A 22415-nucleotide genomic window follows, 5' to 3' on the forward strand; every position below is an offset into this window, starting at 1 on the left:
CGCGCGTATTGTTTTTAATGGGAGGAGATTAATCCACGATAATGTGAGGGGGGGAAGAAAAAGTCCCTTTTTAATAAATTCTGGTCACTTTGAACTTTTTTTAAATTAAAAAAACGCCGTCACGTGACCGCGCGGTGAACGGGAAACGTCCAGAGAGGCTCAGCGGGGCTTTAAAAACACACGAAATTATTAGCACTACAATATTATTATATTGTCATTTGGCTTCAGAAAATTCAGACGTACGCACACAAAACACAGCGGAGAAAACAAACTCCGCCCTCGAACGGTTCAATCTGCTTTCTCATTAATGCACAAAGGTCAAAGGGTCGTTTGCCTTTACTTTAATTAAAAAAAACCTTTTCTTTTTTTTTCCCCCTTCACGGTGTTGGGAGAGAGGATCGGTTTTATTATTGCCATTACCAGAGCGCCCCTCCCCCCTCCACTCGGGTATAATGGGGGGGTAGACGGTTGGTGGGGTCGGCAGTCTTTCCTTACGGTACCGTGTGTCGGCCACGTTAAGTGTTATTGATTGGGGGGGCGGCGGCGGCAGTTGTTAGGTCGGAGGTGAAAGGTGCGCGGCGGCGGCAGGAAGAGGAGCGGCGAGTGGCATGTGGTAGGGAGGGAGGGAGGGAGCGAGCGAGGAGGCCGGCAAGCGCTCCTCATCCACCACCACCACTACTCACAGCAGATATAACGAACCAGGCAACAGGGAGCGAGCGAGCGAGAGGGAGAGAGAGAGGCGAACAGACACACAGGCAGCGCCATGAAAGGGTAAGTGTAGCCCGTAACCGCCGCCGCCTCGCAGTAAGTCTACCCCCGGCCCCACACTCCCCGACTTGCACTTTGTAAGTTGTAGCTGCAGTTTCAGGCCTTTTCACACTTTACAGCCACATAAGCTCACTCGCCTCCCCCTCCCCTTGTTTCTTCACACGTTTTGTCTAAAATGTCTGGAGTTTCCCCACCAGGATATTTGATATCACGCTATATTTCATGGGGGAAAAAGGCTGAAGGTTATTATTTAACTTGAAGATGTTAAAGTAAAATCACTCACCTTTTTTTCTCTCTCTCCTTCCCCCCCCCCCCCCCCCCCAACGCACGAAAACCTTTCCTCCCTCACTGTTCGTCCCGCCTGCTCAACGCCAACAAACTCTTCCCCTGGATATCCTCCCTGGGCATTTGAATGTATATGTGTGTGTGTGTGTGTGTAGCTTAGGTGTAGGTCTGAATCGAGAGGTGTTTAACCACAAATCGCAATGGTGATAAGTCGCCTGTTTTTACGAAATTTGATGAAGGTTTTCTGAGGGTGATGGGGGGAGGGGGTCACTCTGCACATGGTGGAGCGGGTTTTGCTGCGTGGTTTGAGAGTTTCCCTTCGGTGCAGCCATGGACGTTTGTTTCGTGCGATTTTTTTTTAACACACTATCACAATTGTTTTGTTTCTTAGTTGAAATATATGTATGTACATATACACGTAGTGTGTGTGTGTGTATGTACACATACATTTATACACATACATAGGGATATCCAGGGGGAAGAGTTTGGTGTTAAACGGGCAGGACGATCAGGGAGGGAGGAAAGGTGGTTAGTGCGGTACGTGTAAGGTGGAAAGTTCCCTGAAGTCTTTTTTTTTTGTGTTGAGTATTTTTAAGATAGTGGTACAATTTGGTACATTTAAATACAGTATTTTGTTAGACTGGCAGATAGAATACATCATTAACTAGAAAGTCACCGAGTAAGATGTTCAAAGTTGTGTAACGTACACGAAGAGCAAAATCTTTTAAGATTTTTTTGTTGAAGAAAGTTGGTTTGGGTCAAAAATGCTGATGTGTATCTTTCAGATTAATGTCAATGTCTTAAATTTTTCAGAAAGGTAGTTATATTAAAAACAACGAAGACACATGTTTTATTCCCAAGTGATCTTCCTTAACTCGAAATGTGATGTGTTCTTTGAAACAGTCAAAATATTTGCCTTATTACTAAATAAGAAGAGGTGTACCTGGCAATTTTGTTTGTTTAACAATGTGTTTTGTTAAAGTTTAAGTTAAACCAATTTAATGTTTAGGGTTTACTTTTTTGAAATTCAATGTTAAGTGAGACTTTTTCAAAAATAGTTTATTCAGTTTTTAATGATTGTTATTTAATTGAATGACACTTGAATAAATAATTGTGTAGTTTTCTAGTATTTGACTATCATGAACAATGATTTTTTTTAAATTAAAGATTGCCAAGTAAGTAAACCTAAGTAAATCTATAATTGGCAATTTAGAGATTTGACATCAGATGATGCACATGTCTGTCCAGTCCTAATCTGTGGAAAAATAATGGAATTACTATTATTGAACATGTTTGTATGGCAGAATATATGTTCTGTATTGCACTATTTTCCAGTGCTGTACACAGTGTACAGTATATCCATTTATGTTAGACAGACATGTGCAGTTAGAATGGTTGAGGATTAGAGTGCTTTCAGCCCTCTTCAGAACCTCAATGGAAAAGAGTGGTCAACTCTGCATTTGTGAACTCTTGGCTGGTTGGATTACTCTGATTGCTTCTTTTTCTTGACAATTGAATGTTTTTCTGATGTGCGTTTACAGTGGGATTTTACCTAGTTGTTTAGGAACTTAATTTCCAGGTCCCCCTTTGTATAGTTGGGAGGGGTAGAGTTGCCTCTTGGTCCTTGTGGATGTAGTCCACTGTACAACCTTTGTCTCATGTCAGTTAGTTGTGCTGTGAGCGTTCCATTGTAGTAATATGAGGCTCAAGACTACTGTAACATCTGCTTTTGTATGATATTCAATGTCAATTGCCAGTAAACTTATCATTGGGTGGATTAACTTGGTAAATAAATCGTGATGGATCAGAGAATTACTGTTTGAAAAAAAATTAATCCTCACATTTGGTTTGGCACCTTTCGCGTCGCATCTCAAAGCACTTCACGTAATATATTGTAAAATTGAGTGATTGTGTTTTGTGGGGGAACTTGACAGCCAATTTGAACACAACAATGTTCCACGAACCGCTATGAAGTGAAAGGCAGGACACAATGAGAGTTACTAACCAAAATCTTCATGGAAGACTTATTTTTATCCAAAATGGGCATTAGATTTAATGCTTCCAATTTTCCAAAATGCATGCTGCAGCAATTGTAGATGGGGAAAAGGCATTGGTTTGCTTTAAAAATATCTGTCTTTCTCTGGTTGACATTTCTATATCCCAGCTGTTCATAAAATATCACGTTTCATGCAGAATATGATAAAAGTTCATATGTACTTATCCTGGTACATATGAATTCCCATTTGTAATCAGATGTCTTTCTAGTTTTTGTTTAAAATAGATCAGTGGAGATTTGGTCGTTTTATCTGTGAGTATACTGGACATATCTACTTTTTTATGGGTGGGGGAGAAGAGCAATAGAGAGACGCATGTCTTAATTTTTAGTTTCATGTGAGTCTGCCAACTTTACTGATTCATTCCCCACAGCCACCACTAGCTCCCTTCCAGCTTGTACTTCAACTCAGTTTATACAGCCCTTTTAAAAGTTCTCTACATGTTTGGTTTCTTTGGATCCTTACACACCAGTGGAACAAATTAAAGATCTTGCCTTCAAATCCCTCAATGCTCTCGTCCCTATTAATTATTATTGCCGCTGACCACCTTCAATTCTACGACCCAGCTACTCTTTCCGCTCTGCTTAATGTCCCTAACCCTGTCCACCCCACCATTGAAGTGCAGGCATTGTATCAATTCTGCTCCTGCTCTCTGGAATTCCATCTAGAGTCCCTCCACCTCCCTCACCTCATTCAATGTGCGTCTCAAGGCATAGCTCTTTGACCACGCTTTTGGTCATCCTTCCCGTCATTTATCCCCTTTGACTTCCACCCCCAGCTCAGGTGCCCAACCAGCAATGTTACATATTTTAAGATATCCTCTCAATTTGAAGTGCTTTACAAATGTAAATTTCATTGTAAGTTTTCAAATTCTGTATTTCTTTTCCATTGTTTTAACATTTTATAAAATGTTCATTTTGTAGGTTTCCTCATAATTAGTATGTAAAATCCTGAAATGCTGATCTTTTATTGCTCTTGTGGGAACTATCCAATGGATCTGTGGCATTTTGAATGCCAAGTTCTAAATCAGCCCAACTGATCATCCATATAATGTGGAATTGATACTTTCAAGTGACCTTGAGATTGTTAACAAACTAATAGCATTTTGAGAATTTTATAGCGAGAGGAAATGTGGGCCATGGACCATTTTGGAGGACATCCCTTCATTGTATTAACATGTTTGCTGACTCAATATGCATGCTTAAAAATATCAGTTAATAATCATTGTGTTTGATGTTGTTCTTAATCGTGTTAAAGCACTAAAGAGTTCTGCAAATTGCAATGACTACTTGTAGTCAAATGTGGCAGCCAGTTTGTGCATAGCAAATGTCTCGCAAACAGCTATGAAATAAACATTTTTAAAATATGTTGTGCGTTACAGTCTAAGAGAAATCTGTCCCTTTTTGAATAGTGCCATGGGATCTTTAACATTCACATGATCAGGCAGATTTGAACTGGGTTTAACTCTTCTCATCCGAAGGAAATTACATGTGACATTACAGTGCTCCCCCTGGACTGCATTGAAGTGTGTGCCTTGACTGCCTTGAATGCATTTGATACAGGCCTTATGTCGGTGAGACATCTCAAAGTGCTTCACAGGATATACTGTAAAATTGGATCGACTGGATTTTGTGGGTGATGCTTTACACTTGCAATTTTATTTCCTCACCATCATACCTTCCCTGGGTCTTTTTATTATCCACGAAGTGATGTTTCCCAGGCAGGTCCCGTTCTGTTAGTTGTCCAAGTGGTTGGTCATTTTTATGTACAAGTCTCAACCTGTTCATGGCAAGATGATCGACTTTAGAGGGGGCATTTCCCCATAACTCGATTCTTTCCTTATGACAACTATGTATGCACCTGGGAATCTTGTTTCTCTCCCCCCATCCACCCAACCAGCCAGATGCTGATTATATTGCACAGTATCATCCTGACAGGGTGAAATGTTGGGCAAGTTTCCTTACTCCACGTGCCCCTGTTTACCTAGCAGTAAGTAGGGACTGGGTTGTTAGTCGATTGGTGGATTTCTTTTTGGGAGTAATAATCCCTTCAAAGAAACATTTTAGATAATAATTTGGTCATTCAATTCACAACTGTTTGTAGGACACTGCTGTGTGCAATTGGCTGCTGGATTTTGGACAGTCAAGTCCCTTTACAGTATATTCTGTGAAGCGCTTTGAGACGTCTCAAAGGTATGATAAGACGCTGTATCAAATACAAGGATTATTATTGTCAGACAATTTGATGATTAATCTTTAATAGCTCAGCTACTAAGTGAGCCACTGGGAGAGTTAATTTTTTTTATTTGAGCGATGACTGCTGGCTAGCTTTCAGAGCACTCTTTTTGCCTTTTATCGTGAATTGATAAAATGCTGTTCATGATGGTTACCATAGCTTGACTTCAGTTAATGCAGGTATTGTTTTCTTCTTCAAAGAGGAAGCATCAGTTAAAGCACAAAGAAATTTCAGTTGTAACTTAGCTCTTTGGCCTGTTTTTATTGTCAATCAGAACTCTTCTACTGTCACATTTTTTATTTTGGTTTTGAAAGATCCAGCTAAGGAAGACTGGAAGCCCCTGGTTTGGCAATTGCTGCTGATGCCTACATCTGAAACACCTGCTAGAACCTTTGCCTTTTTAAGAACAGTTCTCATGTTTACAAGCTTGACTTAGGAAAAATGCATTCAGTGGTCTTTGGTTTTTTGTGTCATCGGATAGGTGAAAGAGGTTGTCACGGTAAGTTATATTTTCTGCTCTTATAGGGCCCTTCCAAGCAGTTTGCTTTTTAATCTTGCTACTTTAAGTCAACTGATGTTAGAACCAGATGCTGATGCCGAAGAGAAAGGGGGTATTTTGTTCCTGTTTGGGTTTAAGGGTTTTGAGCAACTTATCCTGAAATAGAATTCAACCAGGTAAAATGACTGTGGTCCAGATCAGGGACAGGCAACTTGCGGCTTGCAAGCCACATGCTTTTATATGCATGTGTAATATGGCCATGAGACGTAAGTTGGCCATCCCTGGTTTAGATAATGCTGCATGGTGAGTACAGAAGTAAGTGTTAAAGACTTTTAAATCAACAGTATGGAGATGTGACATTAATATCAACACAACTTTTATTCCTTTGTTAACATCTTGTAGCAGAGTCTTACAGTACATAGTCTCAGAATGGATGGAGATGCCATCAGAGACAACTGAAACCTTTACTGCTTCCAGTTACCTAGAAACCAATCTCATGCCAGTGTTCCATGCAGTTGCTGAAATATTTTGAGCTGCAGTATGGGAGTATTTTGACCAGAATGAGAAGCTTCTGCCTTGTCTTTGTGTAATACACAGAATCGTTCAAGTGATCTAAGCAGAGCAGGCAATAGCCATCATAAACACATGCTAAGTAAAACAACAACGTGCATTTACATTGCACCCCTTACACAGGGTAACATCCCAGAGCTGTTGACGGTGGAGGAGCATGACACCGAGCTGGGGGGAGGGGGTGACCATAGGTACGGTCGAACTGGAAGGTCTTCAGGGGACCTGACAATGGGGAAGGAAGGGACAAGACAGTCAAGCCAACAGAACATTGGTGGAGCTGGAGTCGCAGCTGGGAGGAGAAGTAGATTTGTGTCATCCGCATACATGTGGATTTAGCCCATGTGTGCGGATGGCATCACCAAACAGGAGCATATAAATGAGGAAGAGGAGGGGCCAAGGTTGGAGCCCTGGGGTGCACCACAGGTGACCAGTTGGGAGGAGAAACCTTTTGAAGAGACAAAACCATTGCCGAAAAACCATGAGCATTGATGGGTTCATCTAAGGTTTTGCATAGTGATGATCTGTTATCAGAGATGGAGCTAAATTTGCACTGAGCTCCTCAACATTGCTTTATGGGCGAAGAGACAGACAGACGAGCAGATTAGTTTCCTCCTTCTGTAGTGCGAACCTTCCTAAAATCTTTAAGCTCTTGCTATATTAAGTGAAAATGGTTGTATATTGAAATTGCAATCATGGTTGCAACACATTGTCCATACTGATTTTTGCAACTTGGGTTAGATTCAGATTAAACAAACTAAGATTTTTCAGTCATTTGTCACAACCCTGCGGGGCCCAGGCACCCCAAAGCTTTGCCTTTGCAGTCTCTTTTTGCTAACTTCTGTCTCTTTTGTCTGCTCACCATTATTCTTCCAATCTAGTCTTGTGTGTTAAACATTCATATACAGTTCATGTGCTTTGCTGTTTCCTCCAGTGAACAACTGAGATGTGATTCATAACAAAGATTTAAGCTTCCTTGATTTAGGTTGTATCAACGAGAAGCGGCTCTGTAACGCTGCAGTTCTTCTTGGGACGTTCATTACACTGAAGCCAGATTCCACCACACTGGTAGCAATTAAACAATTGTGTGTATGTGCTTGTTTGAATGTCACAGCCAGAAAATTAGGAACGGGTACTGTATTTATTAAAATAATCTTTACACATAATATAGCACCTTTCCTGTCTCCGAAGTGCTTCACAGGATATACTGTAAAGTGTAGTATCTGGGCATTTTGTAGGCAAATGTGGCAGCCAAAGGGTGCCTGGCTTTAGTTGATTGTATAGCCTCAAAGTCAGAACATTCCATGTTCACGTCCCACGTTGCAACTTTGAGCTCTTATATTCTAGGCTGACATGCCAGTGCAGCATTGAGGGTGTGCTTCATTGTTGCATGTCATCCTTCGGAAGAGACTTTTACAAAGATTTACAAAAAATGTACACTCCACACGAGCCTCCTCCCATTCCTTACTTCCTCCCATATCCTTCTATTCCCTTCTCCCTCATATGAAGGTCTCGCTTCCTCTTGAATGCATCTATACTATCTAATTCAATCACTGCTTCAGGCAGTGAGTTCAGGCAATCTCACTCCCCTCTGTATGAAGTAGTTCCTCATAAATTCTTTTTTTGATCTCCCTCTAGGCGCCATCTTATATTTGTGTCTCCGGGTCTATGGACTCCCCAACCAATGCAAACAGCCTACTTATGTTGACCTTATGTTAGCCTGTTCAAGTGCATGTTAAAGATTCCATGGTACTATTTGAAAAGAGAAGGGAGTTGTCTCAGTGACCTGGCCAAAAATCTGCCAAGTAAAAATTGCTGATTCACACAGTTTGTGGGACGTTGCTGTGGAGCTTTATCTTTTGAGTGTAGTAAGTACCTGAGAGCTTATTGCCTGAATAATTGTTAAAATGGTGAAACATGCAGCACTGACCACATTGCTAACTTAAAACTAAACTTAAAAGTATTGAAAAGGAAGAGAATGAAATGCAATTATTATTCTTTCACATTTAATTCACTCTGAAAAGCTATTGTGGATTTTTACTCAACTCCTATTCTAGGTCGGGGAAATAGTTATGTCCTATCAACATTCTGTGTTTTTGAAAAACTAACCTCTTCCTCTGCTCTTTTGGTATTTCTCTTAAATTTACTCTCGTAACTCTGCACTTACCAACTCATCGACCAGTGAAAATAATTTCTTCCTATTAACTTTACCAAAACCTCATTTTAAAAACCTGAATTGGGTCTTTCAAAGTTTTCTGTCCTAATGCAAACCTCCAGTTCCCTGTCTCTTCATGGATGAAATTTGGATGATCCTAGGCAATTTCCTCAGTGTCATTTCTATGGAATTGATATCCTTCCTATATATCCCAAGAAACTGACTAAGAGGGAGAAAATAGAATGTGAGAGTAAGCTAACTAGGAACATAAAGACAGATTGTAAGAGTTTTTACAAGTACATAAAGAAGTGACTATAAAAAGTGAATGTGGGTCCACTGCAGGTGGAGACAGGAGAAATTATAATGGAGAATAAAGAAATGGCAGAGTCATTAAACATTTATTTTGCTTCTGTCTTCATGTTAGAAGACACTGAAAATTTAATGGAAATAGAAGGGAACCTGGAGACTAATGTTAGTGAAGAACTTAAAGAAATAAACATCAGTAAAACAATAGTACTAGAGAAATTGATAGGATTAAAAACCGATAAATCCTCTGGACCTCATGGCCTGCATCCGAGGGTTTTAAAAGAGGTGGCTGCAGCTTTGTTTTTGATCTTCCAAAATTCCCTGGATTCTGGAATGGTTCCCAGTGATTGGAAGGTTGCAAACGTAACTCCGATATTTAAAAAGGGTGGAAGACAAAAATGGGGAATTATAGACCAGTTAGTCTGACATCGGTGGAAGGGAAAATTCTAGAATCCTAAATTAGGGGCGGCGTCGTGGGGTACTTAGAAAATCATAACATGATTAGGCAGAGTCAACATGGCTTTATGAAAGGGAAATCATATTTAACAAATCCTATAGTTTTTTTGAGGATGTAACTAGCAGGTTAGATGGGGGGAACCAGTAGATATGGTATATTTGGATTTACAGAAGACATTTGACAAGGTGCCACATAAAATGCTGTTGCATAAAATTAGAACCCATGGAATTAAAGGTAATATATTAACATGGGTTGGAGAGTGGCTAACAGGAAGAAAACAGAGTAGGGATAAACGGGTCCTTCTCAGATTGGCAGGATGTAACTAGTGGAGTGCCTCAAGGATCAGTGCTTGGGCTTCAATTATTTACAGTCTATCAATGATTTAGATGAGGAAATAGAACTTGCCTATCTAAATTCGCCGACAATACGAAGATAGGTGGGAGAGTAAGCTGCGAGGATGACACACGAAGAATGCAAAGGGAAATAGACAGGGTAGGTGAGTGGGCAAGAAGGTGGCAAATGGAGTGTAATGTGGGGAAGTGTGAAGTTATTCACCTAGGTAGAAAATAAAAAAGTGGAATATTTTCTCGAGGGAGAGAAACTAGGTAGTGTTAGTGTTCAGAGGGATTTGGGTGTCCATGTACACCAGTCACAAAAAGTTAGTATGCAGGTACAGCAAGCAACTAGGAAGGCTAACAAGGAAGGTCTGCCGAACATACTTGGCTCAAATCCGGCCTATCAGTCCACCACAACATCTGGCTGGACCTCATCAAGAACTACCGCTCTCGCCTCAGCCAAATCATCCTTCTATTCCAGGTTAACCCTGGAGGCGAAAGCCAATCCGAGGCTCCTGTTCTCCACCACTAACCGGCTCCTCCGCCCTCCCCGACACACCTCGCAGATACTTCCCTCTGACTCTCACTGCGAGAAAATGCTGGACTTCCCCAAGTCCAAAATCGAGGGAATCCGCTCAGCTGCCACTTCCAATCCTTCCCTACCCCCACCCCACACAATGACCCATCCAACAATTACCCATCCCTCCCTCCATACCTTTGAACCTGTCACACCCCCTCTGTCTTCAACACGGTGACCTCCATGAAATCCACCACCTGCTCCCTCGACCCCATCCCTACCTCTCTCCTTAAATCCCAGCTCCACCTCCTTGCCCCACTACTTGCCGATATCATTAACCTCTCCCTGTCATCTGTCACTGTTCCTTCCCCCCTCAAAACACCCACTATCACCCCCACCTTGAAGAAACCTTCCCTCTACCCATCAGAGCTATCTAGCTACTGGCCCATCTCAAATCTCCCTTTCCTAACCAAGGCCCTTGAGAGAGGCGTTGCCTCCCAGCTTCGCTCTTTCCTCTCAAGTGACATCCTGACCATGTGTGACCAGGGCTCCCTCTGCCTCCTCGTACTCCTCGACCTCTCCACCACCTTTGACACCGTGGACCACTCAATCCTCCTCCACCGCCTCTCCTCCCACCTTAACCTTCAAAGTTCTATCCTTGACTGGTTCAGGTCCTACCTTTCACATCGCCTCCACTTCGTCGCGGCAAACGGCTTCTCCTCCAGCCCGAGCACTGTTTTGTGTGGTGTTCCTTAGGCCTCTCTCCTCGGTCCCCTCCTCTTCACCCTCTACATGCGCCCGCTTGGTGACATCATCCGCAGACATGGGGTAAGTTTCCACATGTATGTGGATGACACCCAACTCTACCTCTCTGCCTCCACCCTGAACTCCAGGACTTCTGGCGTCCTGACCGATTGCCTGTCCAACATCAAGTCCTGGACGAAGGCCATCTTTCTCCAACTCAACGTCAGCAAGACCGAGGCCCTCCTGATTGGCTCGCACCAGCACTGCTGCACCTCAGGCACTGGCAGCATCAGCTTTCATGGCTGCATGCTCAACCTCACTAAGCCATTCAGGAACCTGGGTATCTTGTTTGACCCCCACATCCGCACCATGACCGGCACTGCCTACCACCACCTCCGCAATATTGCCAGACTCTGCCACTGCCTGACCCCTCAGGCTGCCAAAACCCTCACCCACGCATTCGTCACCTCAAGGCTTGATTACAGGAACTCCCTCCTCATCGGCCTTCCCAACTCTTCCCTCCACAAGCTGCAGATCATCTAAAACTCTGCAGCTCGTGTACTCTCACGCACCAGGCTCCATCACTCCCACCTTCGCCCGACTCCACTGGCTCCCCATCCCCCAGAGGATCCAGTTCAAGATCCTCACCTTTAAGGCCATCCATGGCCTTGCCCCCCTCCTACCTCTCTGACCTGCTGACTCCCTACGAGCCTGCCCGCTCCCTCTGTTCATCCAGCTGCAGCCTGCTCTGTGTCTCCCGCCCTACCATCAGCCTCTCTACCCCCACATTCAAATTCACAACTGTGCTGCAAGATGTAATGCCGCCTAGGCCCTTCAAAATAGTTCTTTAAAATTGCATAAATTGAAATCTGTATGGAAGTAGATATACCCTCATGATTTTGACTTTGCCCATTCTTCCATGTATGGCTTGTTCTGGTACATTGATTTTAATCGACATTTGGACTGAGTAGAGGCTGGTAAGATTGGGAGTATAATTTTGAACTGTGAGTCAGTGAAATTGAGAATAGGCAATGTTCCACTGCTCAAGGGTAATTCAATCCATCTCTCCCTCTCTCGACTCAGTTTTATCAGGTCATGCTTGGGTCACAGTGGGACTATTTTTATTCAGAAATAAAGCCTCACCAAAGACATTGGAGTACTGTGGAACCTCAAAATTGATTTACCTCCAGGAGGGAAAGAACTGCTTTGGTTTCAGGTTGTGTACCCAGACCAAATTGTTTAAGCCAAATGACTTCTATTTGTTGATAATGAGAAGGCAATTTAACATGTACTGTTGTATGGTTAGATGCTTTTTTTAAAAAGTAAAATCTAGCCTAGGTGTCAGCCTAGCTCAGAATGTTGTGGGTTCAAGCCCCTGCAGTGCTGCAAAGTTCTGCATTGTTGTGAATTTCCAGGTAAGTGTAATCACTACCAGTAATGCAGTTACCATAATTTTTCACTAAAACAAAAAAAGTTGTCACTCACCAAAGCAGGCCAAACACGGACATTGTTGTGCTCTTTGGAATGATAGCATCCCGGAGCCGAGTGAGGGAAAGGACACAAGTGGCAATTCGGGATAGTCTGCAGTTGTGTTGGGAAGAGTTAAGTCATTCGGAGAGCAGAGAACTGACCTCGTCAAGCCTGATAAATGCATGGATTGTATGCATTAGAAATGTATTGCTTTATATGTTTTAACCGATGGTTTGTTTGTGTTGTCAATAAGAGTTCAGTGTAATGGTAAATGAAATATTATGTCCACTTCAGTGCTGAAGAAATTCTGTAGCATACATACAATGTGGTGTTGGTTATCCACGTTCATCAGACATTGACAAATAAATTGGATATAGAATTTGGATTCTGGGGCTGTGAAGGTGGATCTGCATGGCTAATCTGTGTGTGATTGTCAACACATCTGCCACCCAAAAACACAGTTCTGGTATCACTGCTGATGGTAATTTGAGATTATTTAAATTTATTGGTTTGCATTCCCCATAGCCATTATGCTAAAGGATAATGATGCCAAAGTAATGATTATGAAATTAACTTTGAACCATGCTCCAGGGCATTGGGAAACTTCAGGGATTGCTGCTCTGGAGCTGAAATATAAGGCTTATTATCAAGACAAAATAGGGAGCAGTTTTAGCATCTCTGGAATGCTTAATGTTGATAGCTGGTTGCAAAAAGGGGAATTGCGTTCCTTTCTTCATCAGTGACATCCTGCACAGATCGCGAATCCTTAACCAATACATCAGTTTATGTGTAGGACTTTGATTTTAACTGATTTTTAAAAAAAAACAATAGCCGCCCCAAAAAAATCAGCGTTTATCCAGTAAACACTGGAAATAGTTACTCAACTTCGAGGTGAGTATTTTTTTCTCTCTCTCTTGCACACTCAGCAGCGCCATGGTGTGCCATCCGCACGTGGTTCCTCTCATTCTCCACCTCCCTTCAGTGTGCGCAGGCATATCTGGTGAAGCGTTTATATTAAGAGAAGGGAGGCACTGAGCATGCTTTGAAGGTGCCTCTCTTCCCTCTGTACAGGTGCATCGTATTACAGTAATGAAAGCCCTGAAAACCCCAATTTGCTGGGAAAAAATAAAGACTGGAAAAATTAAATTAATAACACCAAAAAAAAGCCCAATTTATGGGAGAAATCTCAATGAATTTAATACAATACAAAATTACATTTGTATAGCGCCTTTCACTTTGGGAGGATGTCTTGATGTGACATTTAGGAATCTTTTAGTAGATATTAAATCATTTACAGTGAAAACTGCAGATAATTCTGCCAGAAACTTGTTTTTTTGCAATAAACCTCAATTGGCTCAGAGTCAATAAACAACTCAATGAGGTGTTCTCTTGGACACAGGACAGCATCTGAAATGCTGTAAGCAAATCCAGATAGTGTATAAGCTAGCCGTTGCACTGCTTTGCTGAATCCCTCCTTCCCAGAACATGGCTCCCCGTGAATTAGTGTTCCTGCCAGCTTTGGCATTTTTAAATAAGTGTTTTGTACACCCTCTGATTTTTAAAATTCACTATTATTTTGAATAGATTTAACTTCTGCAAATAAAGTGCAGATTTGTTGTAAAATAGTAGTTGGGGCCATTAAAATTAAAAAGTGATTTTCATCTTAACTTAATGACTCAGAAGTTAGAAATTTTAAGATCAGGAGCAGGCTACACTGGCTGGCTGCAGACAAGCTATAGGCCTATTAAGCCTATCCTAATACTAGCTCCTCCACTGGAGCTAACTTACTGCTCGTACCCAAAATCATGCTCAAGGAATAAGATAACTTATGAAGATTAAAGAGATCTCAGTTGCAAGTGACTTATCACCAACAGGATCCTGGTACCTTGTTTAGGATGGACGAGCAAATATTTAATCCTTTCATTTAGTGGTAGTAATAATACTATTATAATAATTGTATTATTTCTTGACATGGGGGTAATTGACAGCTAGATCAGGAAACTAGGAAGGGTGGTTGAAGCCAGAATACTTGCTGTTTTTTTCACACAAAAAAATAGGCACAATTGTGAAGAATATTGTGTTGCTATTCCAATCAAATGGGTTGAAGGGCCCATCTTGTGAAACAATGGTTGCATCACTAATGGAATATTTATAGTTTCTGTGCTATCAAATCATCTTCCCATGTGTTAATATCAATGAGCTTTTGTCTTAATATATTATGCTAAATAGTTATTCTCGAACTCATTGTTTTGTTCCAGGAGCCGCATTGAACTTGGAGATGTAACTCCACACAACATCAAGCAGCTGAAGCGGTTAAATCAAGTCATCTTTCCTGTAAGTTACAATGACAAGTTCTACAAGGATGTGCTGGAGGTTGGAGAACTTGCAAAATTAGGTAAAGTTGAGATTTATTTTTTGTATACATATAATGCAGCATGTAGATCTAAATGCCAATAGACTTAAATAATTTGCCAGAAAACTTTGTTGATTCAACTTTAATCTTGTTTCATGTGTAGTGCAAGTTATGAATTGTATGGTGGAGATTGGTTGCTGAAAAGACGTTCCCCTTTTCTAGCCCAGACTTGTAGCTGGGGACATAGTAGTAGACAGTGGCCATAGACAGACTGTAATAGTAGTAGCTAGGGGAGGGATGGGTAACAAAGGTTGATTGCTTCTTTTAGCAGTTCTTCCAAAAAAATTAAGATTAAGCTAACAATAATTTGAAATGGTGCAAGCCCATTAGAATTGCAGCTTGATGAATATGGCAAGTTCCATTTTTGTACATAATTGTTTGTGCATCAAAAGTTAGGTTTGTGGTCCAGTAGTATAATAATAATAATCCTTGCATTTGATATAGCGCTTTTCACGTCGGGAGGACGTCCCATAGCGCTTCACAGAACACACTGTAAAGTGAATTGACTGTATTTGTGGGCGAACGCGGCAGCCAATTGCGCACAGCAATGTCCCACAAACAGGCTTAGATTGAAAATGACCAATTTATTATTGTTTTTGGTTTTGGAGGGATTATTATTAGGTGTGTGGAGTAAGGAAACTTGCCCAAGGTTTCGCCCTGCCTGGAATTGAACTCCGGTCCCTCGCTTGCAAAGCGAGTGCTCTAACCACTGAGCTACAGGACTCAATAAGGAAAGGCTGTTTCCATTGGATATGATTAACCATTCCATTGTCAAATGTTGTCTAATAGAAATTGTTGATTTTCCAGAGGTGTGGCTACAGCAACACCATTTTAGCCACATGCAGTAATTTTAGAGAAAATACTTTGCAGACACTCACACAATATAGGTAAATGTACTTGACGTGCATGTTTGCAGCTAGATTTACTTAACAAACATCTACCACCAATCAGTGCAAAACTTTGCAGTCGTTTTCATTTTGCTGAAAATATTTGCCACATGTGGCTCACGGCCAATATATTGGGACAGTCCTGTGAACTGAGCTAGCTATCAAAACCAAAGGTTTGTTAATGTGATGAGTGGGTTCAATTTAAATTCAAATTTAAATACCAATCGCTGATGTTGGAATATTTTAACATAATGCTAGCATGAAAAAGAGTTTCTGTACAGAACTGTAAAAGTAAATTTTTCAAGTAAGAGTAATATCTGCCCACAAAATATACAGTGAACTCACTCTATAGTTTATTCTGTGAAGTACTTTGAGGCATCTCAAAGACGTAATAAGGCGCTATATCAAATGCAAGGATTATTATTATCTGTAGCACACTTAACAACGTAACACACAGTCCGATCTCTTAAATCTGAATAAGAAATTACTGGTTCACGGTTTAAATTGCAATCTCAGCAGCAAGTGGTCACTGGCTTATATTCAGCTGCTGGTTTGCCAACTGAGTAGAAGCTAAGACTGTACGTCTTGCACTGTAATTTTTTTAATATAACCCATATACTGTATGCTGCAAGCCATTAATTAAATGCACCCTAGAGTCTTGCTGTGTGGAAGTACATTGCAGTGCCTCTGGCTATATTGTCTTCAATGAAGTCATTTTTTAAAAAGTCTTTTGTCATTATTTATGCAATTCTTTTTGTATGGGTAGAGTTTTAAACCTACCCATTTGCATAATACACACTACCCTGAAAATTTGCATAATACACACTACCCTGAAATGGGACTGAAAGGATTGCGTTTAAGAGCCAGCACAGACATGATGGACAGAATGGCCTCCTTCTGTGCTGTAAATTTCTATGATTCTAAACTCAGAATTCTGGAAGTGAGAAAATCCACACTGTCCAGATGTGTGTGTGTGTGTGTGTGTGTGCGCCTGCCCCCGATTCAGTGTAAACCTCTATTCTAATTGCCTGAAATTCTCACCAGATCCAGAATAAGAGACCATTGGGAATTAAACACTATTTTTTGAACTGTACATTAAAATGATGTGAGCAAAGAGTATCCTGATGACCTGCAATAGCTTCTTAGACTGAAGAGTGTGATTATGCAGTTACATTGGTCATGTGTCACTGTCAATCAGTGATCTTTTACTGTTTCACTGGCTTGACTTGTAGTTGGTGGTCTTGGTGGTTCTGCAACCAATAAAATTGCTATTTTTAACAAAAATCTTACTCCAGCCTTCCAAAATGAATAGTAGTAGGTGGAAGACTAAGAAAAAAATAATTTTAATGGGTTTGCTAACAATGGGGGCTATTCAAATCTGTAAGAGCATGCATGTATTAGTGACCACAGGCCATCTTGCAGTGCAGCAGAACTTTATATGACATTGAGGAGCTGGGAGTTGCTGTATACCGCTCCATTGGAGGGAGTAAATCTGAATCAACTGCAAGCTTTGCCAAAATGCTTCCTTCCATTAAAGTGAATGAAAGCATTGGGATGCCTACAACCATTGCAATACCTACAACCATTGCCACAATATTTAATACTGAAGTGCTTAAGGAGGGAAATGGGGATAGAAAATCTCTATCCACAGAAGTAAGCATTAGTTGTATAATCGAGACTATTTTCTTTAAAAAAATTTGGTGGGTTGTAAAGGAGATGAAAAAGAAATATTCCACACAGTACTTTATTTCAGACTTTATTTCCCTTCTAAAGTAACAAAACTGATTGTTTGCATACATGTTGTGCTCAGGGTATCTTACAGGTTATTTGCAAGGTTTATTTGAAATTTTATTTCTCTGCCTATTGAGGGGTGATAGTACAATCTTATTTTTTTAAATTTTGTATGATAGCCAAATGGCTGCGTGTAACAATATTTTTTCTCATCTGCTTGCAGCATATTTCAATGATATTTCAGTTGGTGCAGTGTGCTGTCGAGTGGATCATTCGCAAAACCAAAAGCGCTTGTACATCATGACCTTGGGCTGTCTGGCACCTTACCGCAGGCAAGGAATAGGTAAGCTTAACAGAAATCTGACAAAGCCCTTTTTGGAATTAGTTCATTTACTTGATAATGCACAGAACTGTTAATGAAAATAGCAGCTTTTTAATGCGTTTTATAAATCCAATTTTTTTTGTGGATATATTATTTCCACCATTTCTAAAGTAAGTTATAATTCTGTCAAGCTTAAATATGTGTGCATCTATATTAAATGTAATATTCTATATTTCATACTGTAGTTTAACAAACTTAACTAGTTTGCATAGTATTTATTTTTCTAATAATGCATTTTTAATGATTTCTGTTCTTGTTAAAATGTTACCACTTCCGGCATAGATGTGGTTTCCTTTCTTTATTACTGACCTTTTCAAAGTGAGATGTTTTTGAATTGGGTCTTTTTTTGGATTCATACTACATTCATTCATGCTATTTATTTACCCTGAGCTAGCTATACTAAATTGAGAATGCATCACTATATTAAAAAAAATTCCCTATATTAATGCTGTTTTAATATACTGCAGCGATCACAGCAAGGTATCAGTAAGATTCCTGGGAAAAAAGATCAAAATAAAAAAAAAGTTGTCTTATAGTGGAGAATTAGTGAGTGTGGAAGACCAGATTCATCAGAATAATGTGTATTTATATAGTGCCCTTCATGCAGGTAATGCCTCAGAGCCAGGTTGGATCAGAAGACCAGGACACACTCTTAACATTATGGACTAAATTGGTTATCATTGTTGTACTTCTTATTACTTCAGAGTTTAAAACAATGAAGTCCAACTTCACAAACAAAGTATTCACACAGAGAATTTTCAGTCACGTTGAGCCATGCAAGCAAATGAAAAGCCAGGATATTTAGGTTATAATGCTGACAAGTACCCATCTTGTGGCTTTACGAGTTCCTCTTTACTCTTGATTTAATTGAAAGAATGTGCAATATAATCTGTTAACAGAACTTCAGCAATACCTTAAAAAATTGACAGTACATTTTTGATTGTCACTACTTATTACTGACACTTGCAAAATACATTTTGTATATTATGTGACGTATTTGTTAAAGTATGAAGATTAAGCTGTTTAAATTTTTGTATTGGATGAAAACAGATTGATAAGGTGATGAAATTCTTTCAAGCACTAGAAAAAGCTTCCTAGGTATGGCCCCAAATGATTGACCAGTTCATAAAATTGTTTTTGTGGTCCAAATTAAAGTACCCCATGAAAGTAAATCCAGCAATAAGTTTATGGGCAAATTGGCTGCTATATTTCCCCACAAACCTATTGCTGTATTTACTTTCATGGGATTTATTGTAAAATGCACTTTACAATAAATTCTGTGAATAACATTTAGATGTTTTGATGGCATGATAAAACTATTTCAAATGGAAGGATTATTTCTATTTTGAGGATCGAAACAATATATCTGTTAGTATGGTGCAAGAATTCTACAGCAAAGTAAATTTGCTTAGGATTGCAGTACTGAGAAAAACAATCCACTTTTGAGTCTGAAGAGTTTGAGAATTGTTATCACGGAATGGCAGGTGGACACAAACTAACTTTGTTCCATATGTATAAGATGATGGTTCCATCCCAGAGAAACCCTTCTGGAAATCAAATAATAACAATAGTATCAATTTCTGTTCTTCAGAGAACTAACTAAAATTTATAGTATCATCAGCTTTGCAGTATATCCTACTTTAGATTGGGAAAAGAGTATGCTTGTCTACTGCCTACATTTTAATGCTTCTAAGAGCCAGCTGAGTAAATGTTTTATAATTTACTTCCCTAAGGAACTAAAATGCTGAATCATGTGTTAAACATCTGTGAAAAGGATGGAACTTTTGACAATATTTATCTGTAAGTATGCACTTCATTTAATAAGTTCTACACACCAGTCATTGATGTCTTCCAAAAGATTAAAGAATATGTGGGTGCGCAGCGAATACTATCGCTTTCCATTCAGAATGCTTATGGCCACTGCTTCATCTCTTACTAATTCTCCTCTGAACCAAGGAGTGGTACAGTGGAACTCTGTTAAAATGTCCTTCAGTATGTCTTGCTCCTAAGCCAGGTAGGTAATGGTCCCTGCCATTTTGTGATTTCAAAGATGAAAATCCTATTATTGTGACATTAGTACTCGTATGTTATGTTGCACATTGCAGGATTAGCACATGCAGTACGTCTTGCGAGAGCTGCCAAGTGGTTTTCTGTTCTCATGCACACCCCTGCGACATCGCAACCCAGAAAGCAACTGTTCAATACGCTTTTTTAACACGGGTTGAAATTTTCTGTATTCCAGGACTACATTATAACTGTGTTTCTCTGTAACACATTTGTTTTACATGCTTATTGTGCTAAAAAGAACTGCATTTCCTGTTCTTTTTCCTATTTTGGAGATATGACACTTCCATTGCCAGACATATCAGCGTAACTCCAAAGACTCCCCGCTTGCAAGCAGAAGCATGAAGTTGTTTTACTCATGTCCTTTTTCCTGGAATTCCAAATAACATCTACCTGAAAAAAGGGATAGTGAAGACTAGCTTCATGATTGTGTTCCTAAACTCCAAATGGATTAGGGTTGGCAGTTACTCTACAGATAGGGCTTAAATTTGATTTGTTAGTCTTGTTGCGTGGAATAGTTCTGTTGCCTCTTTTGTGGCAATAGTGTCCTGATGTTTCTTCATCGCAAGAGGCAAAATAAAGTGTTACTCTTTCCAGGTTTGATGGGTAAGCATGGGATTAAGTGATCTCCTGATGCTGTACTATTTAGTTATCTCTCAAGTAGTTTATAGTTATTTTGAATGCTCTTATTGAGGTCTAACATGCAGCAATATCTAATGAGATTATTTCTGGTGACTAGAAAGGTGTACCGAGTCGGATCACAATTCAGCATGACTTTGTTCAGATTTCCCAGAACAAAATTGATGCTCATTAGCCCCATGTGTATTTTAATTTCCCTACCTGTGAACGTTTCAGTGATTTGTTTTATGAAATTCAGAAAATCATTTTGTAACAGTGATGAAGTAAACAACTTTTATGGTACCCATTTGTGAATCTATAGCATTGTAATGAAAAAGGATTAGCCTTTTATGACTGGTTCAGAAATCTAAGGGAACTTTATTAATATTACGTTTATTGTTTCAGGCATGTTCAAATCAGCAACGAATCAGCTATTGAATTCTACAGGAAATTTGGCTTTGAAATAATAGAAACTAAAAAGAACTACTACAAGAGGATAGAGCCAGCTGATGCACATGTTTTGCAGAAAACCCTCAAGAACCTTTTCCCAGGCCAGACCATGGAAAGCCACAAGTCAAATTAAGGATAATCTTGCACGTCTATCGCCAAAATGTCTGTGCAGACCCTTGGGGTGGGGGGGGAGGAGGAGTGAGCAGCAAGAAGAGATGATCTTTTCAACAATATGTGGCTAAATTTTGCCACATTTCCTGAAACCACTCAATTATTCCTGCAAAGCATTCTGTACTTCCACCAATTAGAATTAATGTGTCTGAAATGAACAACCCATGTGCCAGGACTGTAATTAAAAGCATGGGTTTGGGGCATGTTTTTATTACTTTTCCAGGTTCTATGGGATATTTTTTCAATTCAAAATAAAAATGTGCAAACAAGTGACCTGATTTTGTATTTTAAATGCATAGTTCATTTTCTGTAAAGATAAATTTAATGTTAGTCCATTCAAGAATTAAGTCCCAGGAACTTATTGTGCCTGTTGCAGGTATTTCTCCTGCTTTTATCTGATTCGTAGAATATATGTTGCAATTTAAGACACTATTCAATAGCCTAGTTACTAGTTTGTTTTTAAGCAGAAACTGTCCTGTTTTTTCTGGAGGCGTGAGATCTGTATAGCCTGTGTAATACTAGTCAGCACCTATTATTTGTTAGTAGTCCTAATAATTCTACTTTAATTCTACAGAGCAGTACCATAACTGCATTGAGTCCAGGTAGTTTCACAGTAGCGAGATTTGCTACCTAAAGGATGCATTAAATAAAATCAGAAGTACAATAGATGTTAATGCAAACTAAGTATTCAGGTAATGAAAGGTATTAATGTAAATATATAAAGCTTAAAGAACTAATTAAACTACAGTCAGAAGAGCAAAACATTAAAGGTATGAAAACAGAACCCAAATAAACTTAAAATTAATCTACTCAAAGTAATCCAAATGGGCAAAAGAAAAGAAACATGACATGGATTTGGTTACACAATGAAAGCTCTGAAAATAAAAGTACATATTATAGTTCCGTTCTCCCCAAACTAAAAAAGGAACAAGAAAATAAAGATGAAAGCAAGAAAAATAAGAAGGATGTGAAGCTCTACAAAATGCTGTCAAATTTTATATGAGTGTATAGCTGATGGTGAGAGATGTGGCTGTAACAGTTGATGTTCAGATGAGGTTTATTAAAAGCACAGTTCTCTTGTTTCTAATCCTTGGTGTAACAAATTAATTTACAGTTCTTAACTCCCTAATAACTTTTATATCTTGGGAATAAAATTATAAATTGAAATTCCATTTTTGCAAATGTTCCACTGTTCTATTTACAGAGCATTGCAAAGTCTTTCCAGTGTTGAATAATGGTTTGCAGCAGTAGGGTGCTACATATTCCTGTGACGTAACTGCAGGTCATTGACAATCTCTTTGTACACA

The 22415-nt window shown here is 39.7% G+C and overlaps 2 protein-coding genes across 2 annotated transcripts in view; one reads left to right on the forward strand and one right to left on the reverse strand.

Annotated features, from left to right (window-relative positions):
• The window catches only part of atp6v1ab (ATPase H+ transporting V1 subunit Ab), a 26579-nt gene extending 25497 nt beyond the window's left edge, over positions 1-1082 (reverse strand). The window contains exon 1 of the mRNA XM_042334539.1: positions 1052-1082. The gene's annotated coding sequence lies outside the window, so the exon portion shown is untranslated. The remainder of the gene's footprint in view (positions 1-1051) is intronic.
• Positions 606-22195, forward strand: naa50 (N-alpha-acetyltransferase 50, NatE catalytic subunit). The gene is made up of 5 exons (XM_007891794.2): positions 606-771; positions 14651-14787; positions 17647-17766; positions 19539-19605; positions 20893-22195. Exons 1-5 carry the CDS (start codon positions 764-766, stop codon positions 21068-21070), a joined length of 510 nt encoding a protein of 169 aa, XP_007889985.1. The 5' UTR covers positions 606-763; the 3' UTR covers positions 21071-22195.
• Positions 22196-22415: the final 220 nt, after the last annotated feature.

The sequence above is a fragment of the Callorhinchus milii genome, unplaced genomic scaffold, assembly GCF_018977255.1.
Source record: "Callorhinchus milii isolate IMCB2004 unplaced genomic scaffold, IMCB_Cmil_1.0 Scaffold4, whole genome shotgun sequence".
NCBI lineage: Eukaryota > Metazoa > Chordata > Chondrichthyes > Chimaeriformes > Callorhinchidae > Callorhinchus > Callorhinchus milii.

What these genes read in the sequence shown, in the direction of transcription:
- naa50 (XM_007891794.2), top strand. An exon ending in TGGAGAACTTGCAAAATTAG is followed by an intron (nt 14,788 to 17,646) that starts GTAAAGTTGAGA and finishes ATCTGCTTGCAG; the next exon opens with CATATTTCAATGATATTTCA. An exon ending in TTACCGCAGGCAAGGAATAG is followed by an intron (nt 17,767 to 19,538) that starts GTAAGCTTAACA and finishes TACTTCCCTAAG; the next exon opens with GAACTAAAATGCTGAATCAT.